Below are 15,727 nucleotides of genomic sequence, written 5' to 3' on the forward strand. Positions count from 1 at the left end.
CTGTTTTGGAAATAAATGCAAGGCTGAAAGAAAGACTTAATATAGAGATGAAATGATAGTCTTACTCCCGAGGCAGCTTGCTAAACGGGCTGCAGGTTGAAGTAATTCTGTGCCCAGTGTTTAAAGTACCATCTAAATGGGATCTTAGCACTGTTTTGCTACATTTAAATATAGTAATAGCCATAAAGACTCTTACAAACAACTTTGCATGAGATAGGAGACATACTGGTGAACATGAGCAAAGGATAAAGTTGGTAGGATTTTCTTCTTTTGATGCACATGGTTACTCACACTAACAGTAAGAGTATCTCAGTGATTATAGAAAAAAATTACTCTAGTCATAATTAAGAAACTGTAATGTTTCCATGTAACCGGTACTACTATTTTAAGAACTATATGGTTTCACTTGTTTTGAAATAAAGACGATAAATCCTGAAGTGACATATTTGTGCAAAAACACATTATTTTTTGAGTTATCCATCCTGCTTGAAAATTCTCTAAAAATGAAATATTCAACTACGTTTCCTAAAAACATTTGACTAATCACATTCCCAATAGCAGTAAGAGAGAAGTATTTTCCCCTCAGAAGAACTGATTTCTCAGCCGATGAAACTCTGAAATTTTGTATTTCTTAACCAGTGGTTCTTATAATGCTCTACAAACTATCCTGCATGGACGTTAATAATATTCTTGTGCAAAACATACATTAGAGTGGGATTAATTGTACTTAATAAAAGAAAGTTTTTTAAAAGTTGAATTTATCCCCAGATGAACAATTGCAAAGCTAGGACATGCAGAGTTAAGGTTGAAGACATCAAAATATGCTTAGACATGGAAAACTTCAGAATAATGCTATGTGTTAACTATCAGATTATGGTCAAGACATTTTAGTGTTGGTGGTTTTAGCTTAGATAAACTGATTGCAAACAAACAGTTCAATTTATCTCCTCTCCAACTCTTAATGGTGAACTGTGGAAACAATCACTGAAGAGCATTCAAACAGCACCATTAACTGCTATAACAACATCTCTTACTAAAGTTCCCTTTGCATTCGAGACTTAAAGTCTGCACAAGCTCTACACAATTAACTCAGTAAAGTGATGATTAACCATTTTTCTCTTTAAAAAGAATCTGTATTAAAATATGCTGGTCTGACGGGGAAAATGGAATGATATCTGAAAAGCTTGAGGTGTGAGAAGGGAAAAAACCCTAATCCTAACAAGAACCCCCTCAGCCTCGCAAGGGGTATTCTGAATGTTCTAAAGGACATTCGTTTCTTCTCAGCCCCAGAGTTGGGAAGTTAAAATAATAATAATAATAATAACCACTATGTTTTTGAGCACTGAAAGAGCCTTTAAATAACTTTCATAAATTCCTAATTTTTATTGGTTGTATCTTACCTCTTTCAAAAACCTTCACAGTAGAATTTATAAAATGAATTACATTCGACTCTGTATTGAGAGTATAAATCAAAACATGTAACTGAAAAATGACAAAAACATCTATAGTACTCTTTAGTAAAAAATACCTAGCACATGCTGTAAATCACAGAACCAAAGAAATACTCCCAGAAAAGCATAATGTAGTCCACTCTGCATATATAAATTATAAGGGATTGTCAAACATTTATCTCCCAGAGGTTTTGAATTTTCTCTACCCTGCAACTGCTTACCAGTGCTCTGTGGATGACAAGAGTCTAGAAAGCAGATGTGGAAGACACAGCAATTAATCATATGTAAGGTGCGCAGAAATAGTATACATATCTGGTGAAATCTAAAAACCACTAAAAGAAATAACAAACACCTCCATGGATTATAGTAAGATCAAATTACGGGGTGGGTTTCAAGTTTTTTCTCCAAAAATCACTGGAGGACTTTGGTACAGAGTAGATGCAGTGTTAAAAAGTTTTCATTAAGAATGTACCATTTAAAGAGTGAGGATTTATTTTCTCTTTAGCAAATCTGTTCACTACTAATTTAATTCAGCGCTTACCTAATTTTTAATAAACAAGACAGAAGAAATGTCAGGAGAAATGTAACACAGAGGCTTTAGAGACTGTATTGGTACCAGGTATACCAACAGTGACCTTATTCAAATTTGCACTGTGAGATTGAAAAAAGCAGAACCAACCTTACTGGGATCGTTGTTACAGTAATATCACAGGTATTGTCACGAGTGTATGACATCATATGGCTATTAAAGAGAAGGTGGCACTCATAGGAAAAGCACACCCTGTATCCTAATGCTGTACAAATAACTTTAATGCAGAATGTAAGCTGGCAGAGAAGTACAAAGAAAGAAAAAATATAATCCTTATATGAAACTTGTACAAAACTTCCCAACACATTCCTGTGTGCTTATGAGACACTTGATGCCTGACATCACTTAGCACCACTAGATTCTCAAGTCTGTTATCTCTCAACCCATGATAGAGTATATGCTGCATTACAAAGACTGTATACAGCTGGGGGATAGGTAGCAAACACACACTGGCACATTACATCACATCATGTGAAATTCCAGGGGCCTGGGCACTGGGATATATAGCAAGGAGTGTCTCATCTAGTGGGACTTTCAATTCAGGTCCCCACTAAAATGCACACCTCCCTTAGCTGCTGTGCAGTGCATGGTCCCTATGTGCCCCTGCAAGCCAGGCACACCTGGCTGCCTGATCAGATTAATAACCTGTGCCTGAAACCTGGGATTCCATCCTGACAGAGAGGACATGGTGCTTTCACAGCAAACATGTAAGACAGACACATGATGGTATGGGGTGTGAGATGAGGCCAGTGCATTGCCTAAGACTTGATAAGTCCGCAGTGTTTACAGGGGGTGCAGGTTCCATTTTCCTACTTGAAGTAAAATAATATATTTGTTTATATACATAAAACAGATGATTGTACCCTTGGCTAAAATACCTTTGCATGAATGAGTTACAACCAAGTCCTGTCCTCAACACCTGTTTTTTAACCCAGTTCACTAACTTCCAGGTTTGCAACACTGTGAAATCATCTGTTCTACATGAAAACAGAAGACAGTAAAGAGTAACATTTTGGAGCTTTATCTTTTGTTTACCTCCCACCTGATAAACACTGAATGGTACTGTTGACTGCCTTTGATTGTTTTGTCCTCGTATTTCCTGCTAAGAGTTTACAAAACAGCATTATTGAACCAGCAGATAAGAAGCACACCTATTTGTTTAATAACATCAAGGGAGAAAAAGTGCTGGCTCATCCATTTTGTTGTTAAGTTACTCAAAAGGATCAAAATACCAATTAACTTGCTCGCTTAGAAAATCTTTGATATTCTCAGATTTACTGACATTTTGAAACTCTTGTTCATACTTGCCTAATGTCTTTTTGATTATGAACAAAGAAGTGCCAATCTGTTTAGCATTTGACCTGTTTTCTCAAACATTTTTATGTATTCAACTACTTACTTCCTAAAAACACTTGACTAGTCATGGCTCTAAGTGGAAGAAAAATGTTTCCTATTCTACCTTTTTTAAGCAGTGCTCATCTTTTTTTTTTTCTAGAGTATAATGGAACAGAATTTGTTTAAAAATAAAGCATTTACTGAAAAAAGGAGCAAGAATAATGCCTCCCACCCCTTGGTTATATTCTGAACTCAGTCAGAAAGCCATCTATGCTGGTGGTCAAATTGCTAGATCTCTATCCACTTCTATTGTATTGACTTTCTTTCCTGAAAGAATTGCACCAGGTTGAACTAAAAAGTTGGGGAGTATCCAACATGAAGTTAAACACAATTAGCCTTTATCTGCAGGAATGGAAAGCTACAGTTGATGCTGCTTTTATTACCATTTCTTTTCAAGGTTGTCCTCAAATTCAGTTCATTTTTAAATGAGAAAATTCTTCTGATAAGAGAAGGCCTAATTTCCTCTCAATTTACACTAATTTCAGTGGAGCTAATCTTTGTTCACTTATGTGTAAATTGGATAAAATTTCAGGTTAATAATTCCCCTTTCAGCCTCTTTGGGACGTTGCAAAGATATGTTAGTGATCACAAAAATTATTTTTTCTTAAAACTGCTTTCAAATGGTGTGACTTTACTAAAATTAGTCATGTAATACACAAATGGAAGGTGGAAGGAAATCATATCTGAGAATTAAATTGCTTTGATAGACAAATGAACACATTAGTTATCCTTCCTCAGATATGAATCTGTTGTGTATTCCTGTTATATATTAATTTAGCATACTAGTACATTCAAATCAGAAAGTTTCTTGATTTTTCAAAATGAATTGATTAAAGTTTATTCTTCAACATTTCTCAGTGTAAGGACCACAGATACACAATGACTGATTTACACACATGAATTTACTCAGTCCCTGGGTTTTTAGAAAGGCCTGTGAAACTGTCTCTTCTTTCTCAAAAACGTAATCAGCTACTTCCCTCTAGCATCATGTGAATGCTTTGTTTTCAGTAGATTCATTAACTCTGTGTTGTCTGAATAAGCAATTTCTTGTACAGGAGATATCACTAATGGTTTAATTTAGCCATTTGTTCCTACTGTTGAGGGGTTGACTACTTAAAGGCACTATTATTCCATTATTATCAGCATTACAGACTGGTAAGCAGTAAATACTACAAACAAAAAAGTGTATTTTAGCTCTAGAGGAAACCATAATGAGACTATAAACCTTATTTCCTGAATCAGATTTTAAACTTCTTGACACACAGATTCTTTCAGTATTAAAGCTAGTACACAGTAGCCATGACAAGGGTTCAGGTCCACAGAGATCTGGTTGTAATTCATAACTCCAATATACGTGACTATGAGGAAGCTGTTATGAGGAATATTCTGAAGTCAGAGATCTTTCTTGCACATGAATATGTTTTTTTGTTTGTTTTTTCCAGTTACAACACTACATTAAATCTTGTCTTTACTAGGCTTATGTCAATATACAGACACAAGCTCTTGACCTTTCCACTTACTATTCTTGATCCTGAGAACAAGTTGCTTTTTCATTTGAATTTACACACGTCCTGAGATAACAAAGAACTGGGGAAAAGTTGTGGGAAAGAAGTGAGGTGAAAAGGGATAAAAAAAGGTATAAAAGAGAAAAGGGACATGGAATGGTAAATATTTTTACATAATGAGCCTCCATAGGAACTACCCCAGCATGACACAGATTTGAAATCATGACTTAGATTTTTCTAGTATGTCTCTTCTATGCACTAAAGGATGTAACAAATCAAATTTGATAACTTATTCACAAAAATATTTTAAACAATTTTTTACACCATGTTATATCTAAAATCAATATTGATGAAAATTTCTCTAATATTACTAGGCTTTTTTTTTTTTTATATATATATATAACTAACATTTTCAAGCTTGAAATTAACACTCTCATCAGACAGGTTTTTTTTAAAAAAATTTTTATATCAGTTCATTCTTAAACATGTGAATCTTATTCATATGATGGCTGAAGCTCACTGACCTTCCAAATCCTTTAATTGTCTGAGCATGATGAACATTTTCACACTGAAGGAATCATGGAGACAGTCTTGCTACTGAATACTAAGTGCTCACTGCTGGTCTCACACTGACTTTTCTCCATTAGAGCTCTCGATCTCTCATGTAGTCTTTATCTCTGATAGTCACTGCTGTCATTAGAGAATCAGGCCACACGTACAAACCAGTGTTTGTAGAACCTTTCATACTTAAACTTAGAATATATTTTACTGAATGGAGTTTTAAAACAAGAGCCATGTTATCGAAGTCTTACCTTTTCACAAACTCTTCAAAAAGGATGCGATGAGAATATCCTTTTTGACGTATTTTGACAGTTTCCAGAATTCCAGTATATCGTAGCTGCAGTAGAACTCTCTCGTGAGAAAATGTTAGTGCTTCTCGATCATCATTAGGTTTAATGCAGCGGATAAAGTGAGGTTGTCCAACAACCATTTTGGATAAAAGATCCATCAGGGAATACTAGTGAGGAAAAACAAGGATATACAGACTTAGCAAAAAATTGCAATGCAACTATATAAGCAGGAAATATATATTTGTAAACAGTATGGAATGATTGATTATATGCCAATTTGTAACATTAATGTTAATTATTAAATTTTTATTAATTTTTAAGTTTTTGTCTAAAACCAGAACCTATTAAAAGTGTTCAACTGTTAAAAACAAATTACGATTCTAGTTTTCATTTCTTACCCCTTTCTCTTCATCACTCCTTATATTACATTTCTGTAGTTTAACAAGGCCCATATTACACTTTTTAAGTAACAAGTGTCCTAATTATAATTCTACCGTAGGCACATTAGATCAAACAAATATCCCCAACAGGAGAACAAGCTTTATTGTGAAACAAACAATGATAAAAAAAATCACAGAAAATCATCGCGAAAGGGATCGTAAAAAGTCATCAGCTCAATCCTTTTCCGACAGAGAATACTGGATATATCGGTATCACTTCAGACACATCTCTGTCTAATCTGTTTTTCAGAATCGCTGATACAGACTGTATAACCTCCCTGGGTAAACTACTGAAGTGGCACATTATTGTAACTATTCATAATGTTAAGCTCACACAGCTAACCTAAATCTTCCAGCTGAAATGTGGGCTGACTACTTTTTGCCCTATCCAACCTGAATATAAAAAACAATTTAGTCTATTGCATTTTACACTAAAATGAAAATATTGGTGCTTCTGCTCCATCCTCACCTCGTTATCCTATTGTTTGATCAGTATTTGCCGCAAATACACTCAATCTTGAAGTTACATACAATTCCAAGCTGACTGAATCTGGGTGTGGTCACCTGGCTGCAGGCTGCATTCAGATTATGTTGTATTTTCAGACTCAGTATGTTTTAATTTTTGTTATAGTCCCCACACAGCTGACATGTAGGTCTTTGCAAGAGAACACTCATGCTATACTAGACACAATGGTGATCCTTCTTGAGCAGGGGGCTTGGTCCAGATGACCTCCAGAGGTCACTTCCAACCTGGCATTCTGTCATTCTGTAATGATACCTCTAGGTTCCCAAGTCTGGATACTTGTCATTCTATCCTCCACACTGGGTCAACACCTCAGTATATATCAGCTGCCCCTGCACCTTTCTTTATATTACTTTGCATGAAAAAGAAAACTGGTATTCATACATGGCATGAAGCTTTGACTCACACTGGCACACGCGGCACTGTGTGCTTCACCCATTACGCATGGTGTTATTGCAGCCCAATGACCAACTACTCAAAATTTTTCTGTCTGTAATGACTGCAAGAAAATATTATCAACCAACAGACTTCAACTGGCATGTGGGGTTCCTGACTCCTCATCTGCCTGTTCCAACAGTTTCACTGCCTTCTCCTTACCTGTTTGATTTGAACACACTGGATTGCTGCTAAAGTTTAACAATCTGTCTGATTTATAACAGTGCTTGCAAAAGATGGATTGTTTTCATTATTATAAATGAGAAATCCTAGCCTTTAAAAGTAGGTATGCCTGAGTTGAAAGCCTTAGTAATGGCAGCTATTTGCAGTCTTCTGTTCATAAAAAGACCTTTCCTAGACCTTCAGCGTTTTAGATAGAAATATTCTAGATTCTAGATCTTATTACCAGTATACTCTGGTGACACCAGAAAAGAACCAGTATGAGAAAAGAAAAAGAAAAGGAGTAAAAGAGGATTTACAGGTGACAAAGGCCTCACAATAGAAGAAAAATATTCTCTTATTTTTCTGTCTGATCTCACAACCCCACAAACATTTCCAAGATATCTGCTGTTCTTATCAACAAATTATTTGTCTAAAATTTAACTTTTGTACCCTAAAATAAGAAGCCATAGTTTGTCGCTTCATGTTAGTTGTCTCCTCAGGGTGTCGCATAACCTCCATTGTGTCAACCTGGAAAACAAAACTCAGATGTTAGAGGTGTTCCAGAAACACTGCAAACCCACCACACCTTACCCAAGAGAGCTAGGTACGATATTTCTTATGGTCATTCTTTTAGATGTGAATGCTTCAGAGTATTCAGGGCTGAGAATTCTATGGCCCTAGCAGCAATCGCTCTTTTCCAAACAGCTTGGCGTCTCAAACTCATTCACAAAGCAAGAAACCATATTTCATGTTTGTCTTCCTACATGTTAGACCACTGCCAATGCATTTATTTACTAAGTCTTCCTAGACGGACAGGCTCTTCTGGTTAGGGGGTGATTTCACACTTTTGTCACGATAGGATATTGCTAGGCCAAGCAGCCTAGCAACGAAGCAGCCGTCAAGATGCAATGCCTTATGAACTGATTTCTAAAAAGCCTTCCTTAATCTTCTTATCACTGCAGTGAACTTCATTGGGTCTTATTTTCTATGTAAGAGTTACTAGTTTTGTAATGACCTGGAAGTAAATTATCAAAAAGCTGCCTCATTTTGCTTACATGTGGAAAAACGTACTTGTCAAATAAGACGTGACAAACAGAGTAGGTAACCGCAGAATGTATGTCTTTTCCTATCTGGTGTTGTATTTACCACTAATTACTTTAAATTATCATTTTCATGCCAAGAATTTCAGCAGTCTCACCCGGCTGAACTGCCTTCAAATACCACTTTTTCAGCATTTCTGTAGAGATCACAGGAGTTATTTTTAGAGGGAATACATGGACAGCAAACATATTGCTCCTTGTATATTTTAGTTATATTGTCAGTACAGCTGTTCTTATCAAAATGAAACCAGAATTTATGAATGAGTATAACCATGGTTACCAGTCACAAGCAGATTGTGTTGCTGTATTACAGCTCAACAAAATTAAAGAAAATCAACCAGCATTCTGTTTGCATGGAGCATTAACAACATTTTAGCATTCACTTGCATTGTGGTAGTTTACCATCTGCTCTGACCAGGTGGCATTTGTATAAACCAGATAATGCTGTTGTCAGCACCTGTGCTACATTTCCTGGACTTTGCTCCATATGATCATTTCCAAAACTGACTGACTTAAGACCACTCTTCTGAACACTAAAAGTAATTGCTGAAAGATTACAGTTTTCAATAAAGTAGCTGTGTGTCTTACCTTCAGGAGATATTTAGGAGACTGCATGCAAAATATAAAGGAAATTAAGCACTAAGTAGTAATAGATCAAGAAAATGGATTTTGTGTTGGGGAAGAAATCAAAAGAGAAAAAAGACAAGATTCAAATTAGTGATGGTACAAAGGGAAACAGATTTCCATAAGGGCAACCATAAAAATTTCAGTATGGTTTTGTAATCTGTGATGTTTTAGCCCAAAGTGGTGTACATGCACTAGTACACATCTCAAACTAATACATGGGAGAAAAAAAGATGCAGTTTGATTTCAGTTTTAAGGGTAACAGAAAACACGGTAATGTATGCCAGTAAAAAAGCCTTATCAGCACAGACAACATCAAACATCTTAAGAGGTCATGTGACAAAGTAAACATTAATGACCTAAGTCAGAACAACAGACGCGTCCATGGGGAAGGATATGGGAGTGTTTCAAAATTATCTTAGCAAGACAACTGCTTTCTGCGCATTGATATCTAAATCTCTGGTAAAGGTCAGGTAGAAGACAAAGCAGTGAAAACTGACAGTAAGTTCAGAATAAATGGTAACATTTAATGTTAGAAGACAGACAATTTAATCACAAAGAACACCAGCAGCAAACACATAGTTTTCAATGTGTTTCACTGTAGTGAAGCCCAAGTGCCCATGAATTTGAGCATCTAAATTGGATTCTTTGCTGTCTAGAAAAGCGTAGACTCCTAATGATATTTTCATTGGAGTTTCAGCACTTGTGATCTCTTAGTCATGTTTGGAATATCTGCTGTCCAATAAAGGGTGAGCTAATGCTCTACCGTTTGGGCAGTATGATAACATGAGCATCTCCCTTTCACAGCTACTTATTGTCACCAAACTGGTAGAATCTTATGATCTTTAAGACTGATACTCTGTCAAATATGGTTTACTACAGTCTGCTGGGTTCAAAAGGGTTTTATTTTGGTTTTGTTTGGTTTTGCAGGGGGAAGGGAGTGGGCACACAGAAAAACAGATGGTCAGAAACATTTACAAAGGAGGATGTAATATGACTTTTCTCAGAAAAACAGGCTACAACCAGTATCACGAGATTCCTTTTTCTTTGGGGTTGTAAAGTCAGACCTGTGAAATCTGTAAGGACCAGGACAAATTTCAAAATCTTCTTGACTAGAAACATCTGAAGGTGGATTTTCTTTGATAGAACATTGAAGCTGGGCAGATTTTGCTCTAAGAATTTTAGAAGTTTTATCTCTAGTTAATTTATAACATTGTGAGTATATGAAGTTATGTGGCTTTATGGTACGGCAATAATCACGTGTATAACAGGCAACTGGCTTTATCATAACTGTCTTGTCAAAAATGATAGAACATAATAAGAATGTCATGATATAATCTTGTGTTTTAAATCACTAGCTGCTCTTTTTAAGCTAAAATGAAGAATAGTCCAACAGTTATGTCACATTTTTACGTGACAGTAGTCGTGACGTATATACATTTATGTGATTACAGCTGAAATGGAAAACAGCTGACCTAGAAAAGACAAACTGTTCCATCACTAAAAAGAATTGCTTCTAATAGTTTTGAAACAGTATTACAAGAATGATTTATGATATCATGTCACCTTATGAGGTCACTGGAAATTATTGTTTTCACATATTGGCTACATCTGATGTTGGCATGGTATGAAATAGTATAAAACTGATAAATACATTAAGCAAAAAGAGCTCATAAATTAAATCATAAGTAAAAAAATCCAAACTTCCAAACAAAATTATGGCACTTTTGGATTTGTTTTATAAAGTGTAAAATAGTAATTTAAAATATTGTTCCTGAAGTTATAATTTCATAAAACTTGTATTTTTTTCAGCTAAAAACTGTATTAATTAACATTTTCTGAATAGCACTGTAGTTCTTATGCATGTCTTTTAAATCCTTCTTTAAAAAAGTGAAGGGTGAAAAAAAAACAACACTTAAACACTACTTAGTATAACTGAATATGTTTATTAAAGCTCTAAAAGTGAGCTGCTCTATTCCATTCCAGCTGTAGCAATAAAATGCATGCTTACAAAGGTTCTGCTGATATAAGCTGGATGTGGAAGACAATTTTTGTATAATACAAGAAAATTGCACAGACCATAATCTGTCCTTCAACACTGAAAGCGTTTATACCAGAAAGGAAATAAATCTCTGAAATTCAAGTCTGTGTTTACAGGTATAGTGAAGGATATAGACGTATGGGTGACTCACATGAATTACTGCATCTATATTTGAGCATGAGCTACTTATGATAATAGAAAATGGAAAAAAAAAAAAAAAAGAAACAGAAAACCCTAAACATAAAATGCTGTAGACTTTTGAACAGTTGATGTTATCACATTTTAAAATTTTTGTTTGTTTTGTAAAACAAGCAAATAAACAAAACCAACAAACAACTGACTAAGCAAACTTTAACTCCCTGAAAGTGGGGAGGAAGTGCAGATGCTATCAACTTGAGGCACAACAGTTTTCCTCGCATATTAAGTGAGCTCAGTTGGTAATACTATTAACTGCCATAAAATCACCCCATTCTTTTGCAATTATGCCACATACTCTTACGGCAAAATCCAACGGCATTTAAATTTCACAGTCATTCATTTAACTCTATTAGGAATAGTGGTTTTGCTGAGTGGTTCTTTTCTGGTTATTTAGCAGTTACATATGTCCCTTGGTTTTTGATTTTTAGGTTGATCTGAAGAGGAATAGATCATTTTGCCATTTTGCCTTTCATATGGTTAAATGCACTAATAAAATTCTACCTAACTGAATCTTTTTCTAGGCTAAAAATTGTCAGAGAAAAACCTTGAACCCACCGAAATCAAGAGGAATAGTGCTACTGACATCAATGTTAACTGAGATTTTACTCCAGAATTTTTAAGATTAACCAGTAGTAAAGTGATTCTTCACTGGATTCTACAGTAAGGTTCTCACCAAAACCAGAAACTGTGCTCCCAACTAAGGTATGTTTTCTGATTTTAAGATAGACTCTAACTTGGTAAGATCTCCTCTATATACCTACATCAGCTAAGCATTTGAACCATAATCTCACTGTACCATTTCATATGCAATTACGTCTCTTCAAAAGGACCACTACTAACCTTGATACGCCCAGCACTAAGCTGTGAAGGCAAAGACCTAGATGCTGCTGTCACTCTGGCTCTTGCCTGTGCCAAGTTACCTGTTAAAAAAAAAAAGACAGAAACACTGCAAAAACTGTTCAGGAAGCTTAGCGGGGAAAAATTCATATGGTGAAAAATAAACTTGCACAACAGTAGTAAATATATCAGGCCCCACTACACTTCTTCCCCACCCAGCTCATTACTAACTGTGCCTTGCAGAGCATTCAGCATGAGCATGACAGAGAGAGCAGTGTTGATTTAAAAGGGAGGAAAAAGTCAGTGATAAGGTGGCATGTCACTGACCTTAGCTACTGAGCTGATGAAAACAACGACAGCACAAAGGCATACAGCTCAATCACTAGTAATCAATTTCTCTGTGACTCATTCAGAGATTTAAAGGAGAAAAAGACAGCAGAAACAATCTTGTTTCTATGAAATCATGTGGATCCTGCAGTGTTTAGACATCATCTTAAGCTCACAAACTAATGAAAGAGATGAGAAAATGATAAGACGGTATCTTTTCTTGACCTTTTGACATATGGGCCTACTTAATCCCCAATCTTATTGTCCCTTGGGGTTTTTAAAGACTGACTCAATTCCTCAGGCAAAAAACATTCTGTGGTGTAAACTGAAAGATGAGTGCTTTTTTTTTTTTTTTTTTTGCTTTGTTTTTAATTGTACAGTATGACGTGTCCTAAACTTTTTCTGCTGTACTTGCAGAAAGCCAAAGTCATCATAAAACAGCTTTTCAAAATAAAGGCTCAGAGAAGAGAGAGGAAGTGATATGGGCCTGTGCATATGCACGACACTCTGTATATTTCAAAGTTTTAGCAAGTCTAGCACAAGATGTCCAAATGTTTTCTCTGGCTATATCTTCAGAGGCTAAACTGTGATTAATAGCATTGAAAGAACCCTTTGAAGCAGGATTGGTGACATCAAAGCCCTAATCCATGGGTGGCAGGATTTTTATAATGAGTGGGAAGCATTTTAACACATTTCAAAGGATTTACAGCATGAATAAACAATAGGCCTCTGCAGATGTACCACACACCTTTCAGAACCAGAACACATAAATAAGTGTCCATTTTAATTTAAATGTAAATAAAGTGTTAACACTTCTTTCAGATGCTAAGTGCCTTGTTTGCATCAACTCCAGTGTTTAGCTATTTGCTTTACAGAAAGACAGTAACTCTAAGCAGTCTTCAGAGTTTTGATAAACTATGTATTACATAACTAGTAAGGAGGCAGGATGGGAGAAACAAAAACCAAGAATACTTAATCGCTGGTAGTTCTTCCATACAGAAGCTGAGCAAACAGCGTCAGCGTACCACTGAAGGGAACTTTTGCTCTTCTCTGTGAACACTGAAAATACCAAGCTCCTGAAATAGTCTGGGGACCAACAGTGAGAAACTGCGATGACATTTTTTAGAGCAATTCAAACATTCTGTATTCATTTTCAAAAGTATTTCCCTTTTAAGATGCTGCCATTAAGATTGTCATACAGAAAGTACGCCCATGATTTTGGAAACTGCTTTAGGCTATAGTGTTAATGTTTATGAAAACTGCAAGTCTGTTTTGAAAATCTTGTGTCTGTATACATACATGCATACTTACATGTATTTGTATTTTGAAAGTCACATATATATGTATGTATATACATATATGGTATATACATCTGTCTAAGATTAAAACTAGGGTTTTAATGAGCATGTAGTTGGCAAATATATTTTTCTCTTAGCTGTAATTTTGATATTTTTCTATGTAAGAAGTTGCTGATTTGAGCCCTTTTTTTGGCTAAAGTAGAAAATCTGGAAAGGTTGTTTTGGCTATGCTTCAGGTTAGCAATCTGAGTCTTCTTTATGCTTGAAAGCCTTGCACTGGAGAACTAATGACACTATATGGGGTAAAACAGCAGAGCTGGAAGAAGCAAATATGATTCTGATTGTTTAAGATTACTACAATTTTGCAGCATTTTATAAAAAGTTACAAAGTTGTAATAACCAAACTAAATATAGAATGATAATATAGTTGCTCAAGGTTTGCCATACTCACAGCTGGCACTAGGTTAATACCTAATATCCCTGAGCTCTCCCTGAACTTCTCATGCAAAACTAAAACTACACTTCAAATTTCTGATTTGGCAACATGTTTTATTATTAATTATTATTATTATTATTATTATTAATTAATCAGAAGTCTTTCATGACTTCACTTACTAAAATGAAACTAACAAGTGGTCAGTTCCTACTTGAAGAAAAAAAAAAAGAACACTCTACATATCATGAATTTGTTAATTAAGTTCATTCTTTCTCGGGAGTAGGCTGAAACTACATTTTTAGGTCATATTCCCAATTTCTGCAAGTCCTGTGGTAGTTGACTAATTCCAGTTTGACTGCAGTAGTTTTCAAAATTTCTTCAAATATACTTATATAAAATATGCTATTATTTTCAGTACTGTAATTGATGTTCAGAAGATAAAGTTTTGTATTTATAGGCAGAATGGGTGACAGCAACAAAAAAACAGCAGGTACATTTTTTGTTCTTTACATTTTTATTTATTTATTTATTTATTTTCTTCAGCTGGCCATATTGCTGTCTGTTTTCATTGTACTGAAAACAGAAATTCTGATTACATTTTAAATGTTTGTAATCTGCTAGGAGAGTTTTGAATTGACCTAGTCAATTGCTGCATTTTGCAGAGAGTTCTAGTATTACTTTCATCTGAGCATCAGCTTTGGCCGGCTATCTTTCCCGTTACTTGCTCCCAGGAAGAAGCTTTTTCAAAACATAGATTTCCTGGTTTTCTTAGCATTACTCAGAAGACTTCCCCTAGTGTTCTGACATGAACATGCTTTTATAGGAGATTTCAGCTTGATATTTGCCAATTAGGCTGTTCATTTCAGAGCAATAGGGTGCCATATACGTAAAGTGTGAGATCTATACGCGATGTCTGAAACAAATGCTGAATCCCATCTGGCAGTCTTGTAGTAAGTACAGTCAAGCCAGTGCTCATTCACCTCCAGGACTGATTTATTTGCATTTTTTTCAGTGTGTGTGAAACTGCTAGTTGCTCCCTAAGTTAGTTGCTCCAACAATATTGTATTACCTGGTAGTTATATTCAATATCCCATGCATTTCCGAGATTCTATGCCAGTATACATGTTATTGTCTGAATACAGTATGGTCAAAACACATAACTGTTTACCTAGCACGACTGCAAACTGCTACTGGGAAAAGCAAAACTCATTCATAAACAATGATTTGCTGTCTCTTTTACACTCATAATTCCATTTTTCTTACTGGCAAAGGTAAAGAATTAGCTAAGAATAAGACCAATATTTCCTTATGGATTCTAATCAATTCTTATTACATATGTCAAGTGAACTCCTATACAATCTGTTAATTACTGAATTGCAGCACCAGTTGAAATCCACAGAAAAATGTTACTAGGGTTTTCCTTTCCAGATCAAACACAAAATGATGCTTCAGTAAAAGTTCATGAATTAGTTATTTTAAGTAGTTCATGTTCAGGAAAATTACTATCTGTAACAT

At 35.3% G+C, this 15,727-nt stretch overlaps 1 protein-coding gene across 1 annotated transcript in view; it reads right to left on the bottom strand.

Annotated features, from left to right (window-relative positions):
- MYO3B (myosin IIIB) overlaps positions 1–15,727 on the bottom strand; it is a gene marked incomplete at both ends in the record, with an annotated part of 189,956 nt that overhangs the window by 63,672 nt on the left and 110,557 nt on the right. The window contains 4 exons of the mRNA XM_084289478.1: positions 5,753–5,958; positions 7,802–7,879; positions 9,040–9,060; positions 12,155–12,234. Coding sequence (XP_084145604.1) covers positions 5,753–5,958; positions 7,802–7,879; positions 9,040–9,060; positions 12,155–12,234 — 385 coding nt within the window. The remainder of the gene's footprint in view (positions 1–5,752; positions 5,959–7,801; positions 7,880–9,039; positions 9,061–12,154; positions 12,235–15,727) is intronic.

This window comes from Netta rufina (assembly GCF_964035555.1).
Source record: "Netta rufina genome assembly, chromosome: 6".
NCBI classification, from domain to species: domain Eukaryota; kingdom Metazoa; phylum Chordata; class Aves; order Anseriformes; family Anatidae; genus Netta; species Netta rufina.